The 12431-nt window shown below is 39.0% G+C and overlaps 1 protein-coding gene across 1 annotated transcript in view; it reads right to left on the minus strand.

The window, feature by feature from the left end:
* Window positions 1–2647: 2647 nt before the first annotated feature.
* The window catches only part of EGF (epidermal growth factor), a 98835-nt gene continuing 89051 nt past the window's right edge, over window positions 2648–12431 (minus strand). Inside the window, 4 exon segments of the mRNA XM_043570436.1 lie at window positions 2648–3879; window positions 3881–4074; window positions 6005–6110; window positions 9896–10007. Of these exon segments, the coding sequence (XP_043426371.1) occupies window positions 3832–3879; window positions 3881–4074; window positions 6005–6110; window positions 9896–10007 (460 nt within the window). The 3' untranslated portion in view covers window positions 2648–3831.

Below are 12431 nucleotides of genomic sequence, written 5' to 3' on the forward strand. Positions count from 1 at the left end.
ATGGTTTGTGAGTTCAAGCCCTGCATCAGGCTCCGCACTGATGGTGCAGAGCCTGCCGGGGATTCTCTCCCTATCACCCCTTTCTCTCTACCTGATCCCTGCTCACATGAGTTCTCTCTCAAAATAAATAAATAAAAACTTAAAAAAAATAAAAATAAAAAGTTTCTTCTGCACAGCAAAGGAAACAAAGAACAAAACTAAAAGACAACTGCAGAATGGGAGAAGATAATTGCAAATGACATATCCAATAAGGGCTTAGTATCCAAAACACATAAAGAACTTATAAAACTCAACACCCAAAAAACAAATAATTCATATAAAAAATGGGTAGAAGACATGAACAGACATTTCTCCAAAGAATACATACAGATGGCGAACAGACCAATGAAAAGATGTTCATCATCACTTACCATTAGGGAAATGCAAATCAAAACTACAATGAGATATGGCCGCATACCTGTCAGAATGGCTAAAATCAACAACAGAAGAAACAACAGGTGTTGGTGAGGATGTGGAGAAGAAGGACCCTTCGTGCACTGTTGGTAGGAATGTGAACTGGTGCAGCCACTCTGGAACACAGTATGGAGGTTCCTCAAAAACTTAAAAATAGAACTACTCTGATCCAGCAATCACACTACTGGGTATTTACCCAAAGAGTAAAAAAACACTAATTCAAAGGGATGCATGCACCCCGATGTTTATTGTAGCATTGTTTATAATAAACAAATTATGGAAGTCGCCCAAGTGTCCACTAACTAATGAATAGATAAAGAAGATATGAGATACACACACACACACACACACACACACACACACACACACACACACTGGAATATTATTCAGCCATAAAAAAGAATGAAATCTTGCCATTTGCAACAACGTGGATGGAGCTAGAGAGTATAATGATAAGCAAAAAATCAGTCAGAGAAAGACAAATACCGTATGATTTCACTCATTTGTGGAATTTAAGAAACAAAACAAATGAGCAAAGGGAGGGGGAAGGAAAGAGAGACAAATCAAGAATATACTCTTAAGTATAGAGAACAAACTGATGTTTGGAGGTGGTGGAGGGAAGGGTTAAATAGGTGGTGGGGTTAAGGAGTGCCTTTGTGATGAGGACAGAGTGATGTATGGAAGTGTTGAATCACTATATTGGACACCTGAAACTAACATAACACTGTATGTTTACTAACTGGAATTAGAAAAAAAAAAAAAAAAAGAATGCATCCTGCAGGCTTAATTGTGGAGTGGGCACATCTTCATTTTCTACTGGCCCACCAGAAATGGAATTGAATCATGCCAGAATGGCCAAATATTCACTGCAGAAGAAAAAAAATATATGACCACCAGTTAGGTGGTTTGTTTTGTAATTTATATGCTTCCTTAAAGTCTCTGTTTCACATATATGCATGATTAACATAATACTAAATGTTTTATCACATATTTTCCTATCGAGCTATATTGTTGCTAGCATATGGCTACTAGCTACAGAAGTCCTATGAAGTTCCAAATGGGGAAGTACTTTCTGCTTCAGGCATGTCCAAATTTGAAGAGCTCAAGATGAATCAATGCATAGAACTAGGGTTTCTCATTTAAAGATTTGAAAAAAGAAAGAAAAAGTAAAACAAACAACATGTTGCCTATCACAGCTACTCAAATGACTAAGTATTTTCCTTTTCTTCCAAAATTATTTTTAAAGATTTATTATTTAGTGCTTTTAACACATTTTCAATTATCACACAATAATCATTTACTCATATGAAAATGATATGAGTTGGAAATCAAGGCTAATAGGTGAAACTGGAACAATATGGTTTTAAAACAATATAGGGTACTAACCCTTCATTAGATGCTAGAAAAAGAGGGCAGAATGCTCATTTTATATGTAGTAGGCGACATTTAGTCAAATAGAATCACAATCAGGCATTGTGCCCAATGAGATCGTAAGAGTCAAGAAATAAAAATGGTCTGGGAAAAAATGCAAATCAAACATCTTAGATGAAAATGCTCTTTTCTAAACATAAGTTTTTAAAATAGGATATTTCTGGTAGAAAAGTGGAACCACAAGAAAAGAAGCCATCTCTTCATGGTGACTTGTTGATTAAAGAACATGAAGTACATTTTTTCTTTAATCTGACCAGGGAGCCAATGTTACAGCCTGGTTCAGGACTTCACATGCTCCCAATTTATGAAAAATCAGGTTCACTGAAAACCTTGAAGGAAACAAGGGTTTTCTGGTTCAAAGGTAATGTTATGTTATGAGCTACGGTGGTCTCATGTCATCTCTTTAGTTATCATTGAAATCCTAAAAGAGATAGTAACAATTTTTAAAAATGTATACTCTATACCTTTAAAGCTTCAGAAATGCTCACTTTTGGAAGAGAAATAGGATTCACACTTAGGAATATAATTTCCTCATAATTGGGAACATTCTGAGTATTGTTTTCTGAGGTCATTTCACTCATTAGGAAAAAAAAAAATAGATCTTATGATCCTTCAGGGTATCGGCTGTCAATTAAAGCAAAACTTAATACAGAGTACAGAAAAATCTGAATTAACTGGAAGAGGGATCATACTGAACAATTATCTAAGTTACCCTCCTCACCACCAAATCTTTACCAAAATATCTAAGTATCTACCCAAAGAGTTGTGCTTCAGCTCCTTTTTATTCTGACTTCCGGTATAACCAAAGTCTAAGGAGTTGAAGAGAAACACAAGAAAAGATAAGCAAAGGGATTAGCTAATGCATTAACAGAATAATCCAAAAGCCTAAACAGTCTACACTTACTGTATCAGGTTGTATAATGGTAGTAACAATGTCTTAGCTACAAGAATGAGATTTAATTAGAACACCTTGTGTAGTTTTACTTTATAAAATTACAATGATAGATTTCAAAATTATTTTTAGAAGTGTAAAAATAGGAAGCTTGGCAAATCACTTTGGTTCGACTCTAATATCCCTTAGACTATAATTTATTGCTTAACCAGGAATACAATAAGATGTTTATGTTTATAATGATTTTATTTAAATAATTAGTAGAGATTGATTGTTCAAAATGAAAATAAATCTGGAAATTTGCTTACAATCTCATATTTGAAAAAGGTAAAAATTCTGTGCAAACGCATGAAGGGAAAATTTACCATTTTCATTGAAAAAAATTCCATGGGGAAAGGATAGCAATGCTTGAGAAACACCGATGTCTCTTGGGTAATGTTTTAAAATAAAATATTTTCATTCAAAGATTTTAAAAGAGAAAACATAAGCCAACTAATTCTGAAGAAATCAAATTCTCAGTTAGTACATTTTTTGATTTGGTTTTCAAATTTCATTCTGTGAGATTACCAGCATGGACCACACCAATGATAAGTTAAATGCCCACAATGTATCATACCAGTAATGTTAATATTCTAATCATTTTATGAGATTGAGCCAAATGTTCTGTCCAGATAAAAGGAATTACCTTACAACTGACCGAGCCAGTGTGTTTGCCTACTTTAACCCAGATTTCTTCTGGGGCTGCAGAGAAAAAAAATATCTGCATTGACTATTGAAGACAACACAGTGTACAAAGCACTATGTACTTTGGTTTCTAATGAGTTACCTAGTGATTCTCACTGTGACTCTTACTTGAAAATCTGCAGCGGACTGCTTGGAGGAAGAAACAAAAGCACAACTACCTATTTGTCTCCAGGATGCTGAGTAGGTGATTAGTGGCAGAGACTGTGAAACCAAAATCTGTATTTTCTCTATCCTTTTTGAAGTGAAATATTACTGTCTATCAATACAGTTTATACCTCTTGACCTTCCTTTCAATTCCAGTGTTCACTGAGTCAGCTTCTTTTGGTGTGGTAGATCTGAGGCCCTTTGTTGCAGTATGGGGTTTGCTGACAAGAGAGATTGTGACTTCTCAACCCCCAGAGCAATGGGCTGTGCCTCACAGGAAGGGAGATGAAAACCCCACTGCATTCCGTGGGGACCAGAGCCTTTATCACTGGATGGTGGAATGCAGCAGCCTTGCTCTGCGCCCATGTACACCTGGGGTTCATTTCTCCGTGATGGCAGTTGCACTGACCCTATACAAAAGGAAAAAGGAATTTTAGGATTCACATCATTCACAATATCCAGCAAGAGAGGCCCTAATAATAGTGGTTGGAGAGTAGGCCTAAAAGATGAGGCACAAAATGAATCCATTCTCAGACTACCTGGATCCAATGTTTTTAAAACTTAGTCTTGGTTGGATGAGACGATTCAAAGGCAATACTACCTGACATTCCATTTTAACTTTCTCTGTGCACTTCTCTCCCCATCTGGGAGACTTGAGAACAGAGGCCAGATTTTAAATGCACTTGCATGCCTATGCCCTAGCATGGCACTCGGCCCCTAGCACAGTGCTAACTTAACCTGCACCAACTGATGTTGGTTGAGGTCAATGAACATGGTTCCATGGATCCACCACCAGCACAGCCTGTACTTTAATGGTTTTTCCAGGAGCAGAGAAGGAATTGGCTCAGAGCCAGTCTCAATCTTTTATCTCATTCTCCACTCTATTTCCTTACTGCGGATCTCTTTGTGCACTTCCACCACATATATTTATGAGACAGCTGGACATGATTGGGGGGTGTGATCACTCATACTGGGAGACAGCTTTATGAATGGCCCACAGAGAATGGGTCAAACTGCAGTGGAGTGAGCAAAAAGGGAGATATTTTAATCTCTTCCTGTGTACTCAGCTAACCAAGTTCTTAGTTCTTTCTTGAGTTTAACCATACCTTGGTCAAATCATTGTGCTACTGATTAACTGGCAAAATTATACGTACCTTGACAGTGAATTACTTATGCAATAAAGAATTTGATGCTTTTATCTCCTCAAGAAAAAGTAATATGTAACTACAAGGTACTCCATTACTTTCTAATAATGTTAGTAATAGCAGCAAAACCCAAGTAACTTTTGAAAATGCTAAATGTGTTCATTACACAAGTAACAACACTAATAACAGTTTATATGTAAAACTATATTTACTGTAATTTTAATATTCAATTCTTAAGTGTACCATAATATCCAAGGCTTCCCTCAAGGAAAAAAAGTTCTACTGAATTTGGGTTACATGACAATACATGTATGAGACAGAGGTGTAGAGTGAGTTTTTCAAAACAAGAATCCCATGTTCTCTCCACATGGATATCTGAAGAGGAGAGTATGGTAACAAGCATATTTACAAAAAGCAAATGTCAAAAAATATAAGTAGAGTTGAAGCCCCTCTCAGCAGAGAAACTATTTATGTTGGCTCAAAGTTTCTTTGAACCTTTCTAACAGCGTATGATTCAAAACATGTTCAATTTTGTCCTCTGAATTATGAAATAAAACTGACATCTGAGACCCATGCCCAAGATGTCATAATGCAACCCTTGGCAACAGTATTATTTTAAAGGGTGTCTAACTCCATTTCCACGTGAAGCAGACTGAGTTCCAGAGAAGCCTGAGAACCTGGGTTGATTTTATGGCCCCTCTCCCAGTAGCCATGGACTTCACAGATGGCCAGGCATCTGGCTGAGGGCTAGCTCCTGAGAAGACTTGAACACTCCCAAATCCCCAGGAGGACCCCCAGATCAATTTGAATTCAGAAGAACCTTCCTAGTAGAACACAGAACACATTTTCTTGGAGCCATGTATAATTTCACTGGAACTACACCTACAGCTACCAATACAGATCCCAAACCCCAAGAATGACCTCAAAACCCAACTTAATTCAAGTAAGGAGTCACTCATTGTGTGTTTGCTCCAAGTGATCTAGCAGACTGGTATGTAACCAGAGTTTTGAGCCAACGTGCTAACCTCACATAAGATAGGAATCCAATACAAACACATTTCTCTAAAGTTCTAGGGCATTCCAATACAGCCCAGCTGCTTGCATAGCTTATACAGCTTAACCATTGTTTCTGTGCTTCTTTGAGAGTTTCACATTAAGGAAAACATTCAGGATCCAAATAAAGGTAGCCATTCACCTGTCTCCTGAGAGGAAAACTGGCTGACATCTGCTGCCTCACTGTCCTTGAGGGCCATAGATTGACTTCCATTCCTGAGATTTGGATGTTCCTTTATAACCACAAACTGCAGAGAATACAAGAGAGGGAAGGAGAGAGAGGATATTGCTATAATTCACATATTATCTCAATATACATTAAACCAAAGTCTATGGCTTCATTATGTTCATCCTATGGAATGTGAAAGTTGAAAGGCCCTGCCAAATTTATTGCTCTTGCTAATGGAAAATTCAGGAGCCATACTACTCTATTCATACATACTAGCCATTTAATAGAGAATACTCTATTAAAGCAACTAGGCACTACCAATGGCTTTACTGAAGAATCTATTCTAATTCTGGAATCCCAACTTTTGGGTCATGGATCCCAAGGATACCACTGTTTTACTTTAAGCAATCCAAGAATCCATAAGTGTTCTAACCATTGCCCAAGAGCCAAATAAGATCTCATATGTGTATGTGATCCAACTGTTCAAATATGTGTATGTGTTTAGTTTATAAAATTCATTTAAACCTGCTACCAAGTTCTAAGGAATTTGGGGTCATTAATGGGTAATAATAACTAATAGTAGAACTACTATTTTTCAGGGATCCACCAAATGCTTTTTCATAGTTGAAGAGCTTGGGAACAAGAATTCTAAAAGGCAGGCCCAGAAAAATCCAGCATTTCTCTTTGGTCAAAAAATTGATTATTTTGTCCTTATGGTATTATCCACAATTGACTGGGCACTTGCAATGCAGGCTAACCAGAGTTCACTGGCTCACATTCACACTAGATAGATTAGCTATTAAAATAGATCAATAAAAAAAATAGATCAAGGGGTGTTTGTGTGGCTCAGTCGGTTGAGCATCCGACTTCGGCTCAGGGCATGATCTCACAGCTTGTGAGTTTGAGCCCCACATCAAGCTCTGTGCTGACATCTCAGGGCCTGGAGCCTGCTTCAGATTCTGTGTCTCTCCTTCTTGCTTTCTGTCCCTCTCCTGCTCATGCTCACTCTCTCTCTCTCTCAAAAATAAATAAACATTAAAAAAAAGAATTGGACACACACACACACACACACACACACAAAGATCGATGATAAAATTAAAGAAAATAAGTTATCTCATGCGGAGGACAAAGGACGTAATTTGCAAGTCCTTCCTCACCAGTGAGTAACTCAGCAGAGGGACTGCCCCATGATTTTAGCTGATCATGCTCTGCTGGCTCAGAAATGGGCTTTCTGGGGCGCCTGGGTGGTGCAGTCGGTTAAGCGTCCGACTTCAGCCAGGTCACGATCTCGCGGTCTGCGAGTTCGAGCCCCGCGTCAGGCTCTGGGCTGATGGCTCAGAGCCTGGAGCCTGTTTCAGATTCTGTGTCTCCCTCTCTCTCTGCCCCTCCCCCGTTCAGGCGCTGTCTCTCTCTGTCCCAAAAATAAATAAACGTTGAAAAAAAAATTTAAAAAAAAAGAAATGGGCTTTCTACAGAAACGAGCCCAGACTCAGAAATACAATGAGGAAAAGGGAACAAAAAAACCTCCCTGCTAATATTTACCTTTGAGAAAAGTATAGGAAGAATAATGACTAGGGAGAGAAATGTTGGTGAATCCCATGAACATGTGTTTTCATTTTCTTATTTTCCACAGTGCTAATTATCTTTCACTGCTTTCTCTTCATTAATGGTCTCTCTGTAGCAATATATTGCAAAAGCACTACATGACCCACTGTTTAAGGGCACATACTCATTATTTCTGACTGAAGTCAAAATCCAGTCCTCTGCACTGCAAATTTTCCAGCCACATGTGTTTCTTCCAGAAGAACATAAGCCCTAGAATTCTGGGCTGAGCTGGGGAAGGCAGCTGATAGAACCAGATTCGGTTCTGCTGCTTCTCCTGCTAGTTCAGATGCTCAGCTCTCTCTCACTCCCACTAATATCTACAGCAGCAGTTGGTGTTGATGACAATTACAGCAGACAGGACGGCTAGGGGGACAGAGCTCAGCAGCCTGAGACCTCCTAGTATAGCTCTTAGCCAGCAAGTTGCTCATAACAGTGGCAAGTGTTTTTGATTTTTTAAAAACTAGATAGAGATTGTTTCTCTCACTCTTCCATGATTTCAACAACATGAATTAAACTTGCTACCCAAGACCTGAATGAAATACCATCTAGACCAACAGATGCCATAATGGTCACTTAGAAGTCTGCATAGTCATGAGGTCTCAAAGAACTGAGGACATTCTATAGGTAAGTCCACCCAGAAACACACACTTATTAAATCTGGAGATACAGAAGTGGTCTCAGAGGCCACTGAATCCAAACGCCTCCGTGTCCTGAAGAGGAAACAGGAGTTAAATGACTTGCTGAAGATTAGACAGCCAATTACTAGGAGGGTAAAGCTAGACTTCACATTGCTTACTTTGTTTGTGTACTCAAGTTTCAGCCAGAAAATAAGTATACACTGAATGCCTATAAGAAGCAGGGGCAATGATCACCTGTTAGGTAAAATTGTGGCCATGAGAAAGCTATTCTCTGGGAAAGCACAGTGAAGTGAAGGTGGGGGAGTGGGGAAATGGTGTGGGAATGGAGGCAACCTCCACCCTTCCGTAACATCTTCCTAATAATCTTTGCCCTATTCGCCCGCAGGTTTCAATCCCATCCCCATGGATCTGCCACATATTCCAGGCTTATCTGCAATGTATACAACAAATATTGCCAGCAGTACACTAAACTAGTCAAGTTACTCTGACAGGTGTCTGGAAATGGAAATTCCAACAGTTTTTTTCCCAACGTTTATTTATTTTTGGGACAGAGAGAGACAGAGCATGAACGGGGGAGGGGCAGAGAGAGAGGGAGACACAGAATCTGAAACAGGCTCCAGGCTCCGAGCCATCAGCCCAGAGCCTGACGCGGGGCTCGAACTCGCAGACCGCGAGATCGTGACCTGGCTGAAGTCGGACGCTTAACCGACTGCGCCACCCAGGCGCCCCTAAATTCCAACAGTTTTAAGAGAGCTGAGCCTATCCCAAACTTGCCTTGTACTGTTCCAAGATCAACTGTTGAAGTGGGTGATTTATGAAGCATTTTGAACTTCCCAATCATTATGCTTTTAGGAAAACGTGTAGATTTAAAAAGAAAGAAAGAAAGAAAAGAAAATGTGTAGATTTGCCAGATAAAATATAGGACAGCGAGTTAAATTTGAGTTTAAATTTAACATTCAGTGTTAAGTATGAATTTAACTAGGTATCCTATATTTTTTATTTGCTAAGTCTGGCAACAATTTTGGTGCTGAATTTTACAGATTTAAAAATGTATGTGAAGAAAAGAAATATTAAGAAAATTAGAGCATCAGCTGTATTTCAATAAATAAATAAATACATAAATAAATAAATAGGGGCGCCTGGGTGGCGCAGTCGGTTAAGCGTCCGACTTCAGCCAGGTCACGATGTCGCGGTCCGTGAGTTCGAGCCCCGCGTCGGGCTCTGGGCTGATGGCTCGGAGCCTGGAGCCTGTTTCCGATTCTGTGTGTCCCTCTCTCTCTGCCCCTCCCCCGTTCATGCTCTGTCTCTCTCTGTCCCAAAAATAAATAAACGTTAAAAAATTTAAAAAAAAAATTAAAAAAAATAAATAAATAAACATCTACAGTGAGAAACCAGAAGAAGAAAGAAGATAAAAAAAGAAAACAAAATGAGAGCATAATCTTGGGATTTCAAGACATCCATTTGAAAGAGATTACCTAAAAATTGGGAAAGACTTTTAACATCACCCATAAAAGTGTAAGTTATAGAAAGAAGGTACATGACAGAAAAAAATAATGAGAAAAAAATGAACTAGGATCCATATGAAACCAATTTCTTGCTTCATGTCCTTCGGTCACATTACCCAAGGTTGGGGACAAGAGGCCATCCCAGCCTCGCTGTCTGTAGGCCTACTAACTTCTCTGCTCGACTCTTCATAAGGATTCTTCAAATTTTTTGATGGTAGCTTCTTAGTTCTGCAATAAAGCCAAAATGTGAGACAATTTCAAAACAAAACACAACCAGAGCCCTTTTAGTGTTGGTCAGGACAACCGCTTTTGCTACTGAAACATAGGTACTTACAATGTATGAGAGAGAAGAAATATTAAGAAAGCTAGGAGCATAACTTGGGATTTTTAAGGTATTCTTTTCTCTGGAACTTTCCAGATGATATTTCATTTTTTCCAAGGTTCTCTGAGATGTTGTGGGCCAGGGGGCAGGGAGCCATGCATTCATTCACTCATGTGTATATACTGACTACTAACTATATCCCAGGTACTACCCTAGTACTGGGGATAAAGAAGTGGAGAAACAACAGCAAAGTCTCTACCTTAATGGACTTACAATTTGGGCGGCAGGGAGTGTCTATGGAAATAATATCATGGCAACTATGACACAGACTATGTTAGCTCCATTTTATAAGGGAAGCCAGTGGGACTAGAAGATAGCAGTGACTCACGCAAGGCACACAGCTACCAAAGGCAACTTAGGAGTTGGGTCACAATGACACAAAACCTAGGCCTCTTCCATTGGCCTGGCGCCCTCTGCTGCTCAAAAGCATCAGATGCAAGGACACACAGTGGAGAACCCAAGAGGATACTATCCCATACTTGCCAAGCTAGGAAACAGAATAGGTCTCTCGCCTCCAAATCTAGCTTTATAAACACTTATTTGTTTGACAAACACGAAGCACAAACTCTATAGAAGGCATAGTGTCATGCACTGAGGGGAAGGGAAGTTAAGGGAGGGAGATCTAATATTAAGCTGCGATCCCTGTCTCCAAAGCAGTAGCCTCTAGAGGCAGAGAGATGGGTACATAATGTATTGAACAGCCATTTAACGCAAGGCAATGAAGGAAATGTTATGGCAAAGATCGCTAGCCAGCTCAAGATTCCGAAACAGTGCTGCTGTCTTGGGCAGGTGGCAGCTAAGTCCCTCTAGGAGTGTGACCACCTATCAAATAGGCCTGCCTGGACATCTGATCAAGAGTAGTAAGGAAGGTAGGCACTCCTATGAAAACCATTCTAGAAACTGTGAGTTCAGTGTGACAGATGGTACTGGGTGGTGGTACGGGCTGTTACTGTTTTTAATCAAAGGCATCAAGGAAAATATTGAAGCAAGTGGATAATAGAAACAGTTCCAAGTTGCAAAGTAACAAAGTTATAGTTTGTGACAGAAGTCTTCCTGTTGATTTTCTTACAAGGGGGTCCTTCCAAGAAATCAAGCTTTATGAAGTAATATTACAACATTTAAAAAATGACTTAGTTCCACAAACAAACTTTTGAGAGATATACCAAAGAGTGTTAAGTGCTCAATCTAGACAAGACATGCAAGGGGTAATACAAAAGGAGGAAATAAAGGAAATAACTGATTATAACTCTTTAAAGAAAATCATTCAGGGGCACCAGGTGGCTCAGTCGGTTAAGCATCCAACTTAGGCTTAGGTCATGATGTCACAGTTTGTGAGTTCAAGCCCCATCTTGGGCTGTGTGCTTACATCTCAGACCCTGGAGCCTGCTTCGGATTATTCTGTGTCTCCCTCACTCTCTGTCCCTTCCCCTGCTCACACTCTGTCTCTCTCTCAAAAAATAAACAATATAAAAAAAATCAAAGCAAATCATTCAACATGCCTAAGATCTGTACTTACTGGTATACTTTAGTGACGTGACAATATTTAGACAAGCAGTTTTAATTTGATCTTCTCAGAATCAATACAGCAGAGTACAAATGCAGTCAAACACATAGCTGAAAATTTGGGTTATCAGTTCCACTGACCAAAAAACTATTAAGTAAGTAACCATAGAATTGCTCAGAAAGAACTTTGCAGCTCTGGATGCATTCCAGTAAAAAGTAAAAGAAGGCGTTCTGATGAGTTTTGTGTGTGTGTGTGTGTGAAGAAATAGTTCTTATCACTTTTGACTTAGGTAAATGGGGGTCAGAAGCCAAAAATGTTCTTATTTGTATATAAAGTCTACACAGACCAGCTGAGCTGGTCTTTGAGTTCTAAGTCCAAAAAGCCAGCAATCTGACACTAGCTTTCAACCCAGAGCTCTGAAGAACATCAACAGAACATAAAACTTATTTACTATGTCATAGCCCATAGAATAAGAAAAAATACTTAATAATTATAGCACACATGAACTTGAGTTTCTTGTTTCCATTTTTTCTACACTATTTGCCAAGCATCTACTTTTCTTTCGGCATTCTGTCCAATGGAATAAATCTTGATTATTCGATATTCTTTCCACAAATCCAGTACCGGGCTAAAAAGTGAAATGGTTATTGTTGGCACTCTGAATTACAAATTTCAAGTTTGTGCTTGAGAATCTTGTCTCTCAAGATGTAAATAAAAGGGTTTAGAACATGTTAGTCTTTAGGGGAAGATTACAGTTCCTAAAAAA

This window comes from Prionailurus bengalensis, chromosome B1 (assembly GCF_016509475.1).
Source record: "Prionailurus bengalensis isolate Pbe53 chromosome B1, Fcat_Pben_1.1_paternal_pri, whole genome shotgun sequence".
Taxonomy (NCBI): Eukaryota; Metazoa; Chordata; class Mammalia; order Carnivora; family Felidae; genus Prionailurus; species Prionailurus bengalensis.